This window comes from Stegostoma tigrinum, chromosome 36 (genome assembly GCF_030684315.1).
Source record: "Stegostoma tigrinum isolate sSteTig4 chromosome 36, sSteTig4.hap1, whole genome shotgun sequence".
NCBI classification, from domain to species: Eukaryota; Metazoa; Chordata; class Chondrichthyes; order Orectolobiformes; family Stegostomatidae; genus Stegostoma; species Stegostoma tigrinum.
The window spans coordinates 25,661,325-25,682,971 of NC_081389.1; the positions used below are offsets into that span (position 1 = coordinate 25,661,325).

The 21,647-nt window shown below is 43.1% G+C and overlaps 1 protein-coding gene across 10 annotated transcripts in view; it reads right to left on the reverse strand.

Moving 5' to 3' along the window:
* Nucleotides 1–21,647, reverse strand: part of neo1a (neogenin 1a) — a 189,975-nt gene that overhangs the window by 89,058 nt on the left and 79,270 nt on the right. For all 10 annotated transcript variants that reach the window (XM_048520567.2, XM_048520568.2, XM_048520565.2 and 7 more), the window contains exon 3: nt 747–1,022. In XM_048520567.2, the coding sequence (XP_048376524.2) occupies nt 747–1,022 (276 nt within the window). The remainder of the gene's footprint in view (nt 1–746; nt 1,023–21,647) is intronic.

Here is a 21,647-nt window from a genome sequence, read left to right on the forward strand (position 1 = left end):
AAATCCCTCACCATAAGGAAAAGACACCTGCCATTCACCTCATCTATACCCCTCGTGAGTTTTATAAACAGCTATAAGGTCACTTCTCAACCTCCTATGCTCCAGGGCAGGAGGTCCCAGCCTATTAGCATCTCTTTATAAATGAAACTCTCCATTCCGGGCAACATCCTGGTAAATCTCTTCTGAAACCTCTCCAGCTTAATAATATTCTTCCCATAACAGGAAGTTCAGAACTGGACACACTACTCCAGAAGAAGCCTCACTGATGTCTTTTACAACCTCAACATGTCCCAATGCCTATACTCAAAGGTCTGAACAATGAAGGCAAGCATGTTAAACATCTTCTTGACCACCCTAACTATATGTGATGCAAACTTCAGAGAATTACATATCTGAACCCAGAGGTGTCTGTTCTACAACACTCTCCAAGGACCTACTTTTAATTGTATATGCCCCAATCTTGTTCGTTTTACCAAAATGCAATATCTAACACTTATCCAAATTTAACTCCATCTGCAACTCCTCAGGCCATTGACCCAACTGATCAAGATTTCTTTGTAATCTTAGATAAACTTGTTCACTGTCCACTATGGTACCAATCTTGGTGTCATTTGCAAACCTACTAACCGCACTTCATATATTCTCATCTAAAATCATTTATATAAATCACACAGGATTCCATAGGTGAAAAACTGCAACCTGCCCCTTTTCATGACTCTCTCCTAGTTATTGTGATAGACAGTTACCTGGTAAAACGGTGAGCTCTGTCTCTTCACTTGTTTTAGACAAACCTGCGGTTTCCACAGAGCAGCGGTAAGATCCAGCATCAATGTCAGAGACATTACTGATCTCCAAGGAACCACTGGGCAGTTTGAGGAACCTTCCTTCCAACACTACAGGTTGACGGTCGTGTTCCCACCTCACAAAAGGAACAAGGTCACCATTCACCTCACATCTTAACAGGGTGGAGTCACCTTGATGCACAGAAACAGCTTGGGGTTGACCACCAAACCGGGGAAGACCTGAAACAGGCAAGAACATGAATCACTTTACCTTGGATAGAATTTAAACAAACGAATAGCGACCAATTTTCCTACCAAACACACAGTCAGAAAAGAAGGCTTTATACAGTAAAAACCAAAAGAACTGCGGATGCTGTAAATCAGGAACAAAAACAAAGTTGCTGGAAAAGCTCAGCACGTCTGGCAGCATCTGTGAAGGAGAAAACAGAGTTAATGTTTTGGGTCCTTCCTCAGAACTGGGGACAACTTTGTTTTTGTTCAGGCTTTACACAGTGTTTCTTATCACCTCTCAGCATCCCAAAGAATCTTACAGAAAAACTTTTATTGAAACACTTCCGAACAGTAGTCACAGTTGTCATGCAGGAAATCAAGTTGGCATGGTCAGCTCCCACAACCTGCAATTAAATAAATATCAGTTTTGAGGAAGGTTTCACCATACCTGTAAGGTTAAATCTGATTTTTCTTCACAGATGCTGCCTGACCTGCTGAGCTTTTCCAGCTTTTTGTTCCTGATTTACAGCATCCACAGTTCATTCGGTTTTTAAATAAATACCTAGATTGTCTGCTTTAGTGATGTTGGTTGAAGGATAAATATTGGCTAGAGCACCAGGGAATTTCCCGCTCTCTGTCAAGGCAATGGCTGTGGAAATTTCAAACCCTCCTAATGGGGGCAGGTGGGCTCTCAGTTTAGTGTCTCATCTGAAGCACAACATCTCTGACAAGGCAGGATTCCCTCAGTTATTGCACTGAAGTGTCAACCACAATATTGTGCTCAAACCTCTGCAGCAGAATTTGACTCAGAGCTTGCTAACCACTGAGCCAAGGCCAACACTGTCAATTAACTTTGAACAGGGGACTTCAAGGAGGACCATAATAGCACAGTCAATGAGCAACATTTGAAAGATTCCAGATGAATGCTAAAGATTCAGGTTTGGTATCCTTCAAACATTTCTTCCAGAGTTCCCATGTGCAAAGCCCCAACCAAAAGTCTCAATTCAAAACCTGAAGTTTGTGGTTAGCTTGCAACAGATGTTTGAAAATCAAACTGAATGATACAGGAAACTGCTATAGTTTGACAGGAGCATTGGTGCTTAGTTGACGTTTTCCAATGTGTTGGAGGTCTTTTCTATAGTTAACCACATTAGCACCAATCCACAAAGAGTACTCGATTGTGCTGCAAACCTATCACAGAGTGCTAACATCATGTGCTATTTTGATACTCAGGCCATTTTTAGATCTACTTTGCGGTATGTTTCATAGTCTGCCCAGCAAGTACATTTAGTACTTGGCGAAACTCTGCAGGTCTGGCAGCATCTGTGGGGAGAAAGCAGAATGAACGTTTTGAATTGACTCTTCATCAGAACTGGACTTAAAATGTTAATTCTGCTAAATCCCTACAGATACTGCCAGTCTTACTAATTTTTGCCAACAATTTCTGTTTTTGTTTCAGATGTCTGACATCTGCTGTTCTTCGTATAATTTACAGACATTTAGAAGTGGTATTTGGAACCCACTCCATTCAGAAGGATATGTATAAGATCATAAGATATAGGAGCAGAATTAGGCCATCTGACCTATCATGATTATCCTGCCATTTAATCACAGCTGATACTTTTCTCAATCCTATTCTCTTGCATTTGCCCTGTAATCCTTGAACACCTCACCAAACAAGAACGTATCTCAGTCCTTAAGATACGCAGTGACTTGGTCTCCACAGCCTTCTGTGGCAATTGGTTCCAGGTTCACCACCATCTGGCTGAAGAAATTCCAGCTCATCTCAGTTCTAAAGGGTTGTACCTTCACTCTCACGTTATGCCCTCAGGGCACAGTCTCTCCTATGAGCAGAAACATCTTCCCCATGTCCACTCTAATCCAGGCCTCTCAGTTTTCTGTAGGTTTCAATTAGATCCCCATTTCAACCTTCTAAACTCCACTGAGTATAGACCCAGAGTCTTCAGCCACTCCTCATATGACAAGTCAATTATCCCTGAGATCCTTCTTGTGAACTTCTTCTGGGCCTCTTCCAATACCAGCACATCCTCCTTGGATAGGGGGCCCAAAATTGCAGGCAATATTCCAAATGTCTTCTGACCAGAGCCTTATACAGGCTCAGTAATACATCTCTGCTTTTTTATTCTAACCCCCTCAAAATGAATGCTATGATTGCAACTGCTCAACTGCCAACAGAACCTGTAAGTTAACATTAAGACAGTCCTGAGCTAGGACTAAGTGCTTTTTTGCTTCGGATTTCCAAAGCCTTTCCTCATTTAGAAAATAGTCTACACCTCTAATTTTCCTACCAAACTAAATAATCTCACACTTTCCCACATTGGGCAAAGAAGTGGCAAATGGAAAACACTCTCCTTGCCTGTTTAAGTTCTTCTACAACCTTCCCACCTCCTCAACACTACATCTCCCTCCACCTATCTTTGTGTCATCTGCAAACTTAGCAACAATGCTATCAGTTCCTTTGTCCGGATTGTTAACACATAACATGAATAGTTGTAATCCCAACACAGACCCCTTCAAAATTCCACTAGTTATTGGTTGCCAAACTGATAAACAGTCCCTTCATCTCCAATCTTTGCCTCCTGCCAGCCAGCCAGCCAGCCAATCCTCTCTCCATGCCAGTACCTTGCCCCGAACACCATGTGCTCTTACTTAGCAGCCTCTGTGCAGCACCTTGTCAAAAGACTCCTGGAAATCCAAATAGATTACATTCAACTTGATCCTTACCTCTTCAAAGAAGTCTGACAGACTTATCAGGCATAACTTCCCCCTGACAAAGTCATGCTATTTTACTACGTATTTCCAAGACTCCACAATCTCATCCTTAATAATAGACTTGAAAACATTCCCAATGACCTAGGTCAGGTTAACCAGCCTATGATTTCCTGTGGTCTGCCTCCCTCCCTTCTTAAACAGGGGTGTGACATTTCCAGTCTTCTGGGACTCTCCCTGGCTCCAACGATTCCTGAAAGACCACCACCAATGCCTCTACAATCTCCTCAGCTCTCTCCTTCAGTACTCAGGGGAGTAGTCCATCTGCCTGGGTAATTTATCCACTTTCAGACCTTTCAGCTTCCCCAGCACATTCTCCTTAGTGATGGCCACTACATTGAACTCTGTCCCCGGCGCTCGAAGTTCTGGTAAGCTGTTGGTGTCTTCCACCATGAGGGCTGATGCAAAGTACTTATTCAATCTCTTTGCCATTTCTTTGCTCCCATTACTACTTCTGCAGCCTCATTTTGCAGTGCTCCAATGTTCACTCATGTCTCTTTTACATTTATATACCAAAAAAACTCTTGCAATCTTCTTTTAATTACGAGCTAGCTTACCCTTGTATTTAATATATTCCCTGGCTCCCTCCCCCCTTTGCTTTTTTAGTTGTCCTCTGCTCATTTTTAAAAGACTTCCCAATCCTCTGGCTTCACAGTAATCTTCACCACATTGTATGATTTTCCTTTTATTTTTATGCTGTCTCTGACTTCCCTTGTCAGTCATGGTTGCCTTGGTCTCTCTTTAGTATATTTCTTCTTGCTTGGGCTGAATTTTTGCTGTGCCTTTTGAGTTATGCCACCAATTTCTTCCCTGTTAGGCTCCCCTTCCAATCAACTCTGGCCAGCTTCTCCCTCACGTCTTTGTGGTTACCTTTTCTCAATTGTAATGCAGTCAGTGGTTTTATATTAAAAATGTAGTAACATTAAGTCGTATTTGGAAAAATAATTCAACAGTTCTGGGGATTTGGCCAGAGTATCTAAGTCCAGCAATGTTTTAAAAGCCAATGCTTGAGGAACACCACAGATTGTGGAGAAGTTTGAGACCAGGATAAGAGTAAATGGAGATCTCAAAAGAGACAAGAACAGAATTTCTTCATAAGGGGATTCCTGGAAAATAACTGACAATGATTTAAAGACAAGCATGAAATTGAAATATCACTGAATACCTCCTGAGTTGTCTGTTTTTATTTTACATTTCTTAGAACATAGAATATTGCAGCACAGTACAGGCCCTTCGGCCCTCTGTGTTGTGCCGACCAGTCATACCGATCTCAAGCCCATCTAACCTACACTATTCCACGTACATCCATATGCTTATCCAATGACGACTTAAATGTACCCAAAGTTGGCGAATCTACAACCGTTGCAGGCAAAGCGTTCCATTCTCTTACATTTCCTGCATCAATCGTTTTTCTTATTGCTGAAAAAGTCCAAAATGATGGAGAAGATTATTCACATCTGACAGCATTGAGACGAGAGATCAGCTGGAGCAATCCTGGGATCAGGGTGCATGAGAAATATGGCTTAGGCACTGATGCTTACAAATCTTGGACTGAAAGTTGGGAAGTAGAGAGAGATCCTGAAGAAATGAGCAAACTGAGAAGAATGCTTCCTACTTCCCACCTTTGTTCTCAACTATCCCACCCCCAGAGGAGGAAGTAGACTACATGATCAAAACCTTCCAGCATTTTAAACATCTCAATTAGCACCAAACTCGGGACAGCCTTTACAGAGTTGTTGGGGCATATCTATTCCGCTGCTTTAAAATAAAACAAATTAAGTTTTCCCCTTTAAGAAACCATTTAGTGCAATTTTCAGACTGACTGACAAAAGAGGTCATCTCCATAGCAACACCAGTATCAAAGAAACTCTGTTCCAATTCAAAAAAGCTGAAAAATGTGTCAATTAGATACAGACCAAAGTAAAGGCTACACAAAATCACAGCAGGCTTTAAATCTTCTATTAGACAATCACCTCTTCTCCCTTCACCATACTAAAATCAGCTTGCAACTTAAAGGTGAAAGCATGTGTAGGGGAAGTACATTTATGCAAAGAGCTTTCCATTGTTGAAGAAAATGATACACTTCAACTCTTTTCATTCTTAGTTTGAAATAAAACATCAACTTTACCGATGACATGGAGGCTGAAAGCATCCCTCTCCCTGTTGCTGATGCCAACAGAACAATACAGCGCAGGAGGAAGCTATTCAACCCACAGTATCTGTGCTGGCTCTTTGAAAATTTTTTCCACTTTGTCCCACTTTCCTCACAGCCCAGTAAACCGTTCCTTTTCAGGGATTGAGTCAATTCCCTTGGGAATGTTCTTGTTGACTCTGCTCCCACCAATCTTTCAAGCAGCGCATTACAGAGTTTAAAACAAAGTCACTCCAATGCAAGCACACAGATGACAGCTTGGCAACCATGAGAGAAATCAGTCTGTGCAGCCTGCAGCATCGTTTCATTGGGATAGGCAGCTGCTGGGAAATAAAGATTTAGACTTTTTTTGGATAAGGGATGTGGTGAAGCGGACAGTAAGTGGTAATTACCCAGAGATTTCTTCTTACCAGGTTGACAGAAGTAAAGATAATCAGTTAAGTGAAAGAGAATTGAATGGAAACTTGCCGGAAATGAACATGCATGACCACAAGGATAGACTGAGGCAGGAGGGCTGACTGGACTGCTTTACACAGGGCTGACATGGGCCCAATGGGCCGAATGCCCACCTTCTGTTTTTTGTGTGGTTCTCATTTGCAGAACTACAGCTATTCATCAATTTGTAAAAAAGACATCACAATTTTATCAGACAAGTCTATCTTCACATTGATACCACACCAAGTGAACCAAATTTTCTGATGACATTCAAACAGCAAGAGGCAGTTTAGAAGTGGACAGATGCATCAATATTAAGAGCTGTAAAATAATCTTGAAAACAAGCACAGTGTGGTGTGGTCTATTAAAAAGGTGCAGATCATGTGGGTGTGCAGGCAAAGCACACTTGGGAAGTGTGGTCACATTGCACGGCACTGGATGGCAAAGTAAACAAAACCCGAAAGTAGAGAAGGAAACAATATTATGACTCGCTGTCACACACCCACATTTAGACACACTCTGTACACAACCTTACACACATCTCTCAGCCAACACACAAGCTGTTTAGCGTGTGCGCACATCTAAATAAAGGCAAAATATTGTGGATATTGGAAATCTGCAACAAACAAAGTGAATGCTGGAGAAACTGCAGGTCAGGCAGCATTTGTGAAGAGAGAAGCAGAGTTAATGTGTTGAGTCTAGTTTGATCCTTCTTCAGACTCTAATAAAAGAGTCATTCTATACTTGAATGTTGACTCTGATCCTTTCTCCATAGATACTGCTAGACTTGCTGAAGTTTGACACACACACTCTCCCTTCAGGACATAAGTGCACACATCTTGCTCAACACACACGCAGACCCACCTAAGGTGGTGTAGTGGTATTATCATTGAACCAGTAATCCAGAACCCCAGGATGATATCCTGAGAAAATGGGTTCGAATTTCACTACGCAGATGGTGAAAACTGAATTTATTCAGACTGCTGAATGCATGCACACACGCTGGTCAGTTTATACATACACTATTCAGCACACACAGACCCCACTCAGCACACATAAACATTCCATTCAGCAAACATACTCAGTGTACACACACCCACCACTCAGCAAGGGTGCACACTAACACTATTTAGCTCCCAAACAAAAACCAGGCCAATTACATTCCTCCCTCAGTAGAAACAAATGAAACATATGCACATATGCTTGCAGCTATTCTATATTTCCACACTGAATTCATTAAACCTTTTCTCAGTCTTCATTCAGAGTAGAAATTCCAACGTGGCAGAATCAGAAGGTTCCTTGCCATTTTACTGTTACTTGCCAGCTCACAAATCTATATCTTCTTCAAACTTTCAGCAAGAACACTGAACTCACTATGCACCTTTGACAGAGTCTCTCCTTGTCTGTTCCTGCATCTCATTCAAGAGAGGGCAAGTCTGAGGGAGGTGAGGAATCTTAAAGTCAAGGTAAAGAGAGTGAAACTGAGCAATCGAGTGATAGGTCCAGAGACGGGGAGAATGTGCAAACTCCACACAGCCAGTCACCTGGGGGTGGAATCGAGCCTGAATCCCCTGTGCTATCAGGCAGCAGTGCTAACCACTATGCTGACATTTTGGCATTTTTTATGGTATTGGTGAATGCTAGCTGATCTGGGCTATTACTAATAGTGAGTCTGGTGAAAATGAATTTTGGTGGTTTAGGATTAGACTAATGTAAAAAGTGGAATGATTTGTACAAACTGGCCAACTGAATTAGAGAGAGATCCCATGGCGTACTTTGGTAATTATTGTTCACATCCCTTAAGTGTCTCCCTCTCTTGGCTAGTAGTTAGCATAATATCCATTATTCACCATTCCTTTGTCTACATTCTGATTTTTTTTCCCTTTATCTTACTGATTTCAACACTTCATCTAATTCGCCATCCATTAAAGGTCCACTGTAAACACAGATGCAACCAGTGTGGCAGCAAACTGCTATTGTGCTGGAATCTGAAGGGAGAGTTCAGTGACACCCAGAAATTTCCACTGAGGGTGGGGAAAGGAAGTGAGAGCTTGACACCCATCTGAGAAGAGAGCTGGGTTATACTGGAGCCTAACCTCCAGCTTTACACAGACACTGTGACTGCTGTCAACTTGTAAGTTTTAGTTTGACTTATTTAACTCTGATGATGAGGAAAGACTGATAATTAAGCAGAAAAGCAGGGTGGAATCATACTAGTCCTACTGTGGCAGCTTAGAAAGCATGGGTAGGAAACCTGGAACTCCACAATCAAATCAGCTGTTCGACGTGCTCCTGCCTCTAGGAGATCTGCCCAGCGACAGAATCTTTACAGCAACGGCTGTCTGCCTGGTTGCAGCAGGTTTCCAATAGAAGCATTTAAAAGAGTAATTAACCACTATCGTTAGACATTGCCAGAATCTTGTGAGTGGCACATGGATCCTGTAATATGTTGCATTCCACTGTGTCCAATCCAAAGCAGGTAACAGAACATTCCTTACAACAGGAGCCTGGAGCCTTTTATTTTGGGCTGTGGAAGAGTTTACCAGGAGCAAATGGTAAGACTGATGTTTGCCCATAATCGCCGCTGCCTTGCTCCAGAGTGAAGAACTGTGAAGCTACATGCAATGAACCTTCCATAAGTGTCACAGATATTACAGACAGCGGCACTGCCTCTCTGCCACTCCATCAGTCTGGTTCTCAGCAGTCAGGCCTGCAGTGAGCTGAGGTATCCTGCACTGCTGCCTCAGAAATTGGCATGCTTCCTCTTAGACTGCAAATATAGATTTTGCAAGTTAACTAGCTACCTCCCAAAAGATTCCCGAAGTCAGTGCACACGTTATGCTTATGGATCGAGAAGTCAGAAATGTTGCTAATGCCTGAAAATGTCTGAAGGAAAGGTTCTACCTGCAGTCTCTGTGAGCAGCCCACACAGTTAGTCTGTTCCAAACCAGTACGTACATCTGCTTTCTGGAAAATGTTCAAAATCTTAACTACAGGTATTAGCAGATGTGAAGATCACATCAGTGCCGAGGCAGTGAAATATTGCAGAAAATGCTGTGCAAATTGCCATGACACATCTACGCCGGGTCTGGGGCCTTTCTGGAGACAGAAACCTGGACTGATTTGGCTGCTCGCTAACCCAGGTTTCCCTGAGATGAGCTGAAATCCAACGATGTTTTAGTCTGATAGGGTCTTGCTGTGAAAGGCCCACTTAGAATATAAAGCATGCATCTACTGCAGCACAATAATGCAGGATGATTTGTGGTCTAACTGCAAGATGTAAAGCAATAATAAACTCTGGAATGGCTGGAACCAAACAGCGGTGAACTCAATCCTACTGTCCTACCACTTGCAGAGCAGGCTGGGAGCTCATTTAAGTTCCTGAAATAAAAGGAAAGCTGGCAATCATTTGTGTGGCAGTTAATCAATAACAGGTTTGGTTAACATATAGAATTACTGCACAGACAAAAGCCAACTGTACAGAGACAAAACAAAAACTTTCCTGCAGAACAACACAATCGTTCGTGAACACAGACAGTAAAACGTTAAACAGTTTCTTGCTTTGTACCGTGGCTGTCTCTTGACCATAGTGGGTTTTAACTGTTGTTGAGCATGCCAGGGTTAGATCTCCCTGCTATATGGTGACGTCATAAAAGCTTCTGATCTCTGAAAATGAAACCCCTTTATTCATTTCCACTCATGCGGTTGTATACGTTAACGTTGGAGTCAGATACACCAGCAAACATACGCACTCCCCGTCCTCTCATTCCCATACCTATACATGGACACAATCCTAACCCACACCCACACACATACCTCTCCCTCCCATATGTGCACAGACATATGCACTCCCATACAGAAGCAGGAATACAGCCCCTTACAAACAGACACCTGCACAGTCCCACATCTAGATATGCACACACTTCTCTTTCACTCCATATGTACATAGACACCTGCACAGTCCCACATATATGCAGTCACAACCGCACAGTCCCATATTTACACAGACACTAATTCCCCTTTGAAGGTGCTAACCAGCATTAGGTACTGTTCTGCATTTTCACTCTCACTGCAATCCCTCCCATAAGTGGCGATTCAGTACTTGGGAACACAAGCGGTATGTGTCCTCTGCATATCATTCCTGGATCGTGCCTTTGCCATAAACATGCAACTGCAGACAATATGAACACACTGATACCTAGACCCACATAAGCATACCCACGTACTCTCCTCTCTTTCCCTCCCTCTCATACACACACCCACACACACACACACACACACACACACACACACACACACACACACACACTCCTTTGCATACAAAATTTTTAACTGATCCATCCTACTGACAAGTCAGCCTTTACTCACTTGCTCGAGGGTAGCACTGGATTAGACTGTGTGCTTATGTGATAACAATAAACAAGAGCCAGTTATTTGAAACATTGCTAAGCCAATGACCTACCTGCTGTTTAGGAGGACAATCTAACTTTTTCCCAGATTGGTCATCTCTGCAGTCCACACCAGTCCATATAGAAAATCAGTGAGTCAGACAGGAACTTACTTTGCAACCAAACCCAACATGAACAGCAGCTCAGATATGTAGAGATCTCAATCACTGATTACCATCATGGCAGAAACATTTCAAATGTATCTCACATCCTGGTGGGCTCAGGACTTTGTGATGCTCTACATTTTATCATCTCCCTGGTCCATCTACTGTCACCTTCAACAGGGGTGAGGATGTGAAGACATCTCGTCACCAAGTCCAACAATTCAGCTCCCTCTGCTGCTCCCTCCCACCCATTCTATCTCTCTTTGGTTTTCCTCCTATCATACCCTCTCCATGAGAAAAACCTATTTCACACAGAATCTAGAATGCTCTGCCCAAGAGAGTTGTAGGCACAGCATCAATTTAGGCTTTCGAAGGGGAATTCGGTCAATATCTAGGGCTAAAGGGAGACGGTAGAAGAGGGAGACTGGTTGAACCGTTCCTTTAGAAGGCCAGCACAGGCACAATGAGTCAAACTGATAATTTGCATCTGCAGTTCTTTCGGGTTTTTTTTGATGATTTTTAGTTTGGCTCCTGCTAACCAACAAAAGTTCCTTGTGGTCCTCATGTTAGCTGTTATAGTAAAGTCTCTCTCCCTTTCTGTCTCTCTCATTTAGAAATGATGCCATTGACCAGATCATTCAAAAGACTCATCATCACAGCGTCTACCTCTACTTCCATGTCCTTGTAATTAATTGGTCCATCTCATTAACCCTAAAACCTCCTTTCCTCTCCACATGCTTGAATATATTGTCTATAATTCCAGAGATAGTAGGAACTGCAGATGCTGGAGAATCTGAGATAAAGGTGTAGAGCTGGATGAACACAGCAGACCAAGCAGAATCAGAGGTGCAGGGAGGCTGATGTTTCGGGCCGAGACCTTTTCTGCAAAAGAGTCTAGGCCCGAAACATCAGCTTTCCTGCTCCTCTGATGCTGCTTGGCCTATTATTCAAAATCTGATTCAATTCTCTAAAATTTGCTATTCATCTTGGTGATGATGAAAGCACCTGAATGTTCAGCAATTTCACTTCAATCAACCAATGTAGTGCACTCCCAAGTAGACTGCAATACTAGACAGGAACGGACTGAAGACCCACAACACCCCTGAACTCCAACAGCACTGGATAGCTCCCTGAAATTTCAATGACATTACAATGCTAACACGACCGGCATCATGACTGGCTGGGATTCAACGTCCAATGATATGCAGCTCTGCGTCACAGAATTCTAAGCACAGTCCATTCCTGACCAAAAGCTGACTACACAGCAAACATTTCTATTGCTATGAAATTTCACTCAGTCAAAGCAGGACTCGAGAAAGGTGTTATTAATCACACCCTTAAGGAACCATGACCATAGCACTGCCAATAGCTTAACTCTCAACTCCCAAGATGAAACCATCACTGACTGCTGTCTCCCTGTACTTCCTTCACAAATCAGCTGAACTCTTGCTCTTTGGGCTCTATCCTATCGTTTACTCCCTACCTCACCCACCTCCCTATTTTCTGCATATAAACTGTCATTTTCCCAGCCACTATTAGTTCTGAGGAAGGGTCACCAGACACAAAACATTAATTCTACTTCTTCCCTTCACAGATGCTGCCAGCCCTGCTGAGCTTTTCCAGCAACAACGTTTTTGTTCTTGATTCACACATCTGTACCTCTCGGTTTTTATCTTGCTCCAGTTCCATTGGCAGCTAACAGTCTCTGCTCTTTATCCATGGTCATTCCTTACCAGACAGCTCAGACAGACTGTGGTATCAGATAACTTGACAATTCGGACTATGTCCAACAATGTTCACTTCCTCCACCATGCACTGCAAAAATTTACCAAGGCTTCTTACACAGCACCTTCCGAACCCGGGACCACGCAAAGGACAAGGAGCTGATACAAGGGAACACCACCTCTTGCAAGTTCCCCTCCAAACCACTCACCATCCTAAGATATCACTGCTCAATGGGTGTGGGTGTAGATGTGGGTGCGCACACGCATGTACATGTGTGCATTTACAAAATGGACGACAGCAGTTCAAGAAGGCACCTCACTATCACATTCTCAAGGACAACTAGGGATGGGGGAAAAAAGTGATGGGCCTGCCAGTGACACCCCTATACCATGAATGAATTTTTAAAAAGTCAACTGCCAACCAAAGACAATGAGCATCAGTTTCTACACCAACCCATGACGATAGTCAATCCCCACTAGGAAACTGCACTGATCCAACATAGCAGCTAATCCTCCGTCAGTAACCGCGCTGATCCAATCCTCAGTCGGTAACTGCACTGATCCAACATCTGAATCTCTTTCACTGCATGTTTTCACTCCAGCTAATCTGTTCTGTGCCCACAGACCACCCTAACCCCTGGGAAAGCCTAACTCTGCTCTATATTGTTTCACAAATCTCTAAGGAGTTGAGCCACAAACTAGTATTTTCTCCAAATGTATTCCAGACACAGAACAAGAACTAAACTATCCTGCATATTCTGTCTCTCAACACTGTTCCCAACCAGAGAAAAAAATCCATGATAACAAGGTGGAGAGCTAGATGAACATAGCAGGCCAATCATAGGAGCAGGAAAGCTGACATTTCGGGCATAGACTCTTCTTCAAAAAAATCCATTCCTGATTTTCACATAAACCCTCCATGACCTGGCACGGTTTAACAATTCCAACAAGAGAGATAGTCCATCCCATATTTTCTTATCAGACGTAACATTCCTGACAAAGGGGCTGCTCTACTCCGCATATTCCTGCCAACTGTAAAAATCCCGAGGCAAGAGGTATTTCCACGTCTGCTCACAAATTACCCCCAAAAGACACACTAAAGGATTTGAATGTTTCTGTGCTAGTAATTCCAAGGGGGATTAAGCCAGCAACACATAGACACCTTGCGGAGCCCGAGACTGAAGAAGAAATTCCTCAGAACGGCTCGCTCTGAAACGTGTAAAACTCTTGTCTTTGAAGGATCCGTGTTCTCTCTCCTGTTTAATCAGCAGCCGCTCCTGGGCTCTCGGATTCCCAGCTCTTGTTTACTGGCATTGGTTCAATCGGTAAAGTACAAAACAGGTTTCACAGGGATGGAGTCACACCCACAATCTGAGTGAAGGCTGTAAATACACAGCAGGTTCCTAAGGATCGACAGGGCAGCTCGTACATTCATGTTAAAGGCCCCCGCTCCTTCACTGAATCCGCGTCTCATGCGGATGCTGTGTCTTTTTAGCTTTTACTTCCAGATTTCCTTTAGTCTTCGGAAGAGGAATGCTGCAAGGGGCGGTGTGGACTTGTTGGGCCGAAGGGCCTGTTTCCACACTGTAGGGAATCTAATCTAATCATTAAAAAAAAATTTCATTTAAATTCACAACTGTACAGGCGGAGAGTGTTGAAATTGTATCAGTGATAATGGGAACTGCAGATGCTGCAGAATCCAAGATAACAAACTGTGAAGCTGGATGAACACAGCAGGCCAAGCAGCATCTCAGGAGCACAAAAGCTGACGTTTCGGGCCTAGACCCTCTCAGCAGGAACAGCAACTCATGTTCCGCCTGGGAACCCTGCAGCCATATGGTATCAATGTGGACTTCACCAGTTTCAAAATCTCCCCTTCCCCTACTGCATCCCTAAACCAGCCTAGTTCGTCCCCTCCGCCCACTGCACCACACAACCAGCCCAGCTCTTCCCCCCCACCCACTGCATCCCAAAACCAGTCCAACCTGTCTCTGCCTCCCTAACCGGTCCTTCCTCCCACCCCAAGCCACACCTCCATCTACCTACTAACCTCATCCCACCTCCTTGACCTGTCCGTCTTCCCTGGACTGACCTATCCCCTCCCTACCTATACTCTCTCCACCTATCTTCTTTACTCTCCATCTTCGGTCCGCCTCCCCCTCTCTCCCTATTTATTCCAGTTCCCTCTCCCCATCCCCCTCTCTGATGAAGGGTCTAGGCCTGAAACGTCAGCTTTTGTACTCCTGAGATGCTGCTTGGCCTGCTGTGTTCATCCAGCCTCACACTTTGTTATCATGGGCGGAATGTTGTGTACATTAATGACCCAGTAACATCCTCAGATGGGGAGACAGCAGTAACAATTTCATATAATTTTTGCAGGTTTTCTTGCCATCAGCCTCCTTTGAGACCAGAAAGGCTCACAGGGCAGTGAAGCCACTCTCTTTGACCCAATTCAATCCACTTCGACCCAATTCACCCAAGAAAAACAAACACCAAAGACGGATTCATTCCAACAGCAGTTCCTCCAAGTCCTAACTGGTTACAGTGGTTTATACTCCTCGATGGGTGAAAGGGCACAGGAGTGATTGCTTCATAATGATTGGAAACCACAACCATGTCTGACATTGCTGTTTCCCAGCACAGGGATTCTGGGATCACAATTACTATTCCTTTGGAGAGCAGCTAATTACACAACAATTACAAATGCAGATTCTGAAGTCACAGCCAACACAATATGAAAAGCTTTCCTCTTACAACTCTATTTTCCACTCTCCCTCACCTTTGACAGTTTGCAGTGCCCCCAACGATCTTTGTTCATAAATTAATTAACTGGAAAACACAGGTAATTTACTGGTGGTGGTTAATAGCTGAAAAAAGCCCAGGTGTTTTGATGATAGGGAAACAAGTTCAGTTGTGTGTTAGAGCACTTCTGGATACAAAAAAAACTGAGGCCTTGGAATTCACTCATTGTCAAGACAACCTTCTGAACGCGAGTGGATGGCAACAACTTAGAAAAGTCACAAACAGAAGTTGCTGGAAAAGCTCAGCAGGTCTGGCAACATCTGTGATGAAGAGTCACCAGAAAAGTTAACTCTGTCCTTTCCTTCACAGATGCTGCTCGACCTGCTGAGTTTTTCCAGCAACTTTGTTTTTGTTCCTGATTTACAGCATCCACAGTTCTTTTGGTGTTTAACTTACAAAAGATTGTGTCCTCCTTATTTTTCTGTATTTTGGTTTCTGGACTGATATGCGGCCAGCACTAATTTTAAAAAAATGAAAGATTACTGTGGTGTTTAACAGCAATCATTTAGCGTACTGTTGGAATACTGTGTGCAATTCTGGTCTCCCTGCTATAGGAAGGATGTTGTGAAACTCAAAAGTGTTCAGAAAAGATTTACAATGATGTTGCCAGGGATGGAGGGTTTTAGCTATAGGGAGAGGCTGAATAGGCTGTGGATATTTTCCTTGGAATGTCAGAGACTGACGGGTGACCTTATAGAAACGTATAAAATCATGAGGGGTATGGATAGGGTGAAGAGCCAAGGTTGTTTACACAGAAGGTGGTGGGTGCCTGGAACGCGTTACCAGCGGAGGTGGTAGACACAGACACATTAGCGTCTTTTAAGATATATCTGGACAGGTACATGGATGGGCAGGGAGCAAATGGACACAGACCCTTAGAAAATAGATGACAGGTTAGACAGAGGATCTCAATCAGCACAGGCTTGGAGGGCAGAAGGGCCTGTTCCTGTGCTGTAATTTTCCTTGTTCTTTTTCTTTGTTCTTTGTTGTTTTCCCCACACAGGGGTGTCCAAAACTAGAGGGCATAGGTTTAAGGTGAGAAGAAAAAGATTTAAAAGGGACCTAAGGGGCAACTTTTTCAAGCAGAGGGTGGTGCGTGTATGGTTTGATCTGCCAGTGGAAGTAGGTACAATTACAACATTTAAAAGGCATCTGGATGGGTATAAGGGGAGGCAATTGCCTAGAGGTATTATTGCTGGCCTGTTAATCCAGAAACCCAGATAATGTTCTGGGGATCCAGGTTCAAATTCCACCATGGTAGATGGTAGAATTTGAATTCAATAAAATATCTGGAATTAAGAATCTAATGATGACCACGAATCCATTGTTGATTGTCAGAAAAACCCACCTGGTTCACCGACATCCGTTAGGGAAGGAAACTGCCATCCTTACCTGGTCTGGCCTACATGTGACTCTGAACCCACTCTGAACTGCCTTCCAGGCAATTAGGGAAGGGCAATAAATGCTACCTGGTCAGCAATGCCCTCATCCCGTGAATGAATCCAAAAAATAATGACAGGAAGGGTTTAGAAAGACATAGACTAATTGCTGGTGAATGGGACTAGATTTATTTTGGAAATCTGGTCGGCATATTTGAGTTGGACCAAAGGGTCTATTTCCATGCTGTACAGCTCTCTGACTCTATAAGTACCTGGCATCCATTGTAAGTGCTATTTACACAGCTGTTGGTTTAAGCAGGACTGGATAGCTTGAAAAGTCAAGAGCTGTGTAAAAATGTTGCTTCAGCTGGCAGCAAGGAATTGATTGGTCAATGGACAAGTGACCAGATACCAATTACAAAGACCTACTGCCTGTCAACAAGTACACAATTGGCCCTCCGGTAGATAAACAGCTTGGGACTGTAAACAAGTGGGAAGCCATCAAATCTCTGTAAGCTCAGGAGCTACCTCTATTCTCTGCAGTAAAAGAAAAGTTTTATATTTTCCTTCAGCAATTGATGTAAACTGATATTAATTAATAAACCAACAGATAATACTTTATAAGTCTGAACCAGTCACCCTGTGCCTCTTGAAAACAAGTGAAAACATAAGGAGAAAGATCAAGAAATAGTGTTTGGATCCACACGGGAATCATTTCAGCAAATCTTGTGAATAGGGATCACTGACTGCTTTCCCAATCTTCCCCTCTGTCCATACACCCATGTTTGTTACCTTGACTTTCTCTGTCCATATTGTGTGTAAAGGAAGGTTTTTAAGGATGTTAGATTTGGACAGTTATATGTCGATGGCTGATAATTATTTACGAGTAGCTAGAATATAGTAATAAATAGTAATTTTTGTTAAGAAACCTGGTCCATGCCTCTGTCAACATGGGACTGCGTGGTGCATGGCAGGTAAATTGGGGAATTCTGTGTACTTTTCAAAATCTTTAATTTTGTGACAGCTCTGGGAATAGCAGAGGTTGATCTTCAGGTATTACTCCAACTGGGTATAACAATGTGGCACCCAAATATAAAGCAAAACATCACATGGTTGTATCACAGGCACATTTCAAACTAAATTTAACAAGGAAAGTTGTGTGTGGAGTCAGAGGAGATAGGGGAAGCACTAAATGAATATTTTTCAACAGTATTCACTCTAGAAAACGACAATGTTGTCGAGGAGAATACTGAGATACAGGCTACTAGACTAGGTGGGATTGAGGTTCACATGAAAGAGGTATTAGAAATCCTACAGAGGGTGAAGATAGGTAAGTCCCCTGGGCCAGATGGGATTTATCTTAGGATCCTCTGGGAAGCCAGGGAGGAGATTGCCGAGCCTTTGGCATTGATCTTTAACTCGTCATTGTCTACAGGAATAGTGCCAGATGACTGGAGGATAGCAAATGTGGTTCCCCTGTTCAAGAAGGGGAGTAGAGACAACCCTGGTAATTATAGACCAGCGAGCCTTACCTCAGTTGTTGGTAAAGTGTTGGAAAAGGTTACAAGAGATAGGATTTATAATCATCTAGAAAAGAATAATTTGATTAGGGATAGTCAGCACGGTTTTGTGAAGGGAAGGTCGTGCCTCACAAACTTTATTGAGTTCTTTGAGAAGGTGACCAAACAGGTAGATGAGAGTAAACCGGTTGATGTGGTGTATATGGATTTCAGCAAGGCGTTCGATAAGGTTCCCCACAGTAGGCTATTGTACAAAATGTGGAGGAATGGGATTGTGGGAGATATAGCAGTTAGGATCGGAAATTGGCTTGCTGATTGGTCCAGGGCAGAAATGGCTAGCACGAGGGGTCATAGTTTTAAGCTGGTTGGTGGAAAGTATAGAGGGGATGTCAGAGGCAGGTTCTTTACGCAGAGAGTTGTGAGAGCATGGAATGCGTTGCCAGCAGCAGTTGTGGAAGCAAGGTCATTGGGGTCATTTAAGAGACTGCTGGACATGTATATGGTCACAGAAATTTGAGGGTGCATACATGAGGATCAATGGTCGGCACAACATTGTGGGCTGAAGGGCCTGTTCTGTGCTGTACTGTTCTATGTTCTATGAAAGAAGACAGAGGGTGGTGGCTGATGGGAAATGTTCATCCTGGAGACCAGTTACTAGTGGTGTACTGCAAGGGTCGGTGTTGGGTCCACTGCTGTTTGTCATTTTTATAAATGACCTGGATGAGGGCACAGAAGGATGGGTTGGTAAATTTGCAGATGACACCAACGTCAGTAGAGTTGTGGATAGTGACGAAGGATGTTGTAGGTTACAGAGAGACATAGACAAGCTGCAGAGCTGGGCTGAGAGGTGGCAAATGGAGTTTAATGCAGACAAGTGTGACGTGATGCACTTTGGTAGGAGTAACCGGAATGCAAAGTACTGGGCTAATGGTAAGATTCTTGGTAGTGTGGATGAGCAGAAAGATCTCTGTGTCCATGTACACAGATCCTTGAAAGTTGCCACCCAGGTTGACAGGGCTGTTAAGAAGGCATACAGTGTTTTAGCTTTTATTAATTGAGGGAAAGAGTTCCGGAACCAAGAGGTTATGGTGAAGCTGTACAAAACTCTGGTGCGGCCGCGCTTGGAGTATTGCGTACAGTTCTGGTCACCGCATTATAAGAAGGCTGTGGAAGCTTTGGAAAGGGTGCAGAGGAGATTTACTAGGATGTTGCCTGGTATGGAGGGAAGGTTTTACGAGGAAAGGCTGAGGGACTTGAGGCTGTTTTCATTAGAGAGAAGAAGGTTGAGAGATGATTTAATTGAGACATATAAAATAATCAGAGGGTTAGCCAGGGTAGATAGGGAGAGCCTTTTTCCTAGGATGGTGATGGCGAGCATGAGGGGGCATAGCTTTAAATTGAGGGGTGAAAGATACAGGACAGATGTCAGAGGTAGTTTCTTTACTCAGAGAGTAGTAAGGGAATGGAACGCTTTGCCTGCAATGGTAGTAGATTTGCCAACTTTAAGTACATTTAAGTCGTCATTGGACAAACATATGGACGTACATGGAATAGTGTAGGTTAGATGGGCTTCAGATTGGTATGACAGGTCGGCACAACATCAAAGGCCGAAGGGCCTCTACTGTGCTGAAATGTTCTATGTTCTATGAAAGATGATGACAGAACAGACGACTGACAGTTTAGAGTCATATAATATGTTACAGCACAGAAAGAGACCCTGCAGCCCATCCTGTCCTAGCAGTCAGGCAGTTCATTCATTCGCTAGTTGTCATTAGGTTCCTTAAACAAATTGGACTCAGTGTGATAAATGGTAGTGTCATTAACTCTGAGCAAGGAGGCCAAGGTTGAATTCCCACCTGTAACAGAGGTTTGTCATAACATCTGTCTGAACAAATTGATTAAATATCTCTACCAAAGACATCACAGGGCTGTTGTGACACAGTGAAAACGTCCCTACCTTTGTGTCAGACGGTCCGGATACAAGTCCCACTTTCCCTAAACATGTGTCAAAGTGTGCCTGAAGAAGTTGTTTAAAATATTAACAACAGTCAGCGTTGAGGATTTTGTGATGCAGTCCCTAGCACGCTGGGCCAGAAAGCCCAGTTTGAAGGCACTCCTGCCGGGGTGTATCATTTTAGTTAAAAAAAGACTAAAAAGCTTAAAAAGTGCTGTGAAAATGCAGTTTGCAGCTCGTAATACAGTGGTAATGCCCTTACCTCTAGGCCATAATGTCAGAAGGTGATACCTGCTCCGGAAGTATCACAAAATTTTATAGGAGGCAGTGGTATTGTGATGTTGTCACTGGGTTAGTAATTCAGAACTCCAGGTTAATTTTCTGAGAACATGTTTTCGAATCCACCGTTGCACAAGGTGAAATTTGAATTCAATAAAAATATCGAATAAAAGGATTCCCTCATGGTGACCATGTAACCATTATCAATTAGTCATAAAAAACCACATGGTTCACTCAATGTCCTTCAGGGTAGGAAATCTGTCATTCTTACCCAGTCTGGCCTATATGTGACTCCAGACCCACAGTAATGCAGTTGAGTCTTAAGTGGGTAATTAGGGATGGGCAATAAATTTTGGCCCAGCCAAGTAGTCCCCACATACATGAATGAATGAAAAAATTATCTAAAGAAATTGATTAAAAATGTCTACACACTCAACATTTTACAAGCCAATAGACTAAAGTTAGTGCAGTCTCTCCAAATCCTTACATAATAACAGATGAGTCATACTGCAAGGCCAGGGTAGCAGATGACTGGAGACAGAGTATTCATTCACTGTAAACAAATAAAATGCAGGAAATCACATCAGGTCAGCCAGCATCCGTGGAGACAGTGCAAGCTAACGTTTTGAGTCAAGATGACTCATTCATTTACTGAATTGTTTGGCTGCAGCCTTCCTCTGTAATTTCTCAACAGCTACAATAACAAGTCAGATCTTCTTTGAAAAATGGCAACATCACAAGAAAATCATTAAGGGAATGGTCAGTTGGCAATACCTGAAACTTCAGGACACAAAAGCAAGTTCTACCTGGAATACAAAAGAATATAATTGTGCATTGATGAAAGCAAACTACACCCAATGGTTCATTTCTACATACACTCCAGCCAAAGACAAGTACAAATCTGCACTGCAACATTTAGTGACATGGGCAGACAGTCAGAATCACACCAGTGAGCAGGATTTGAATTTATCAGTCGCAGTTGTATTTCTGTGTTTGTTACTCATCCCTTTCTCCTGGTGTATTCATTAACCTGGGCTGCTGATTTGA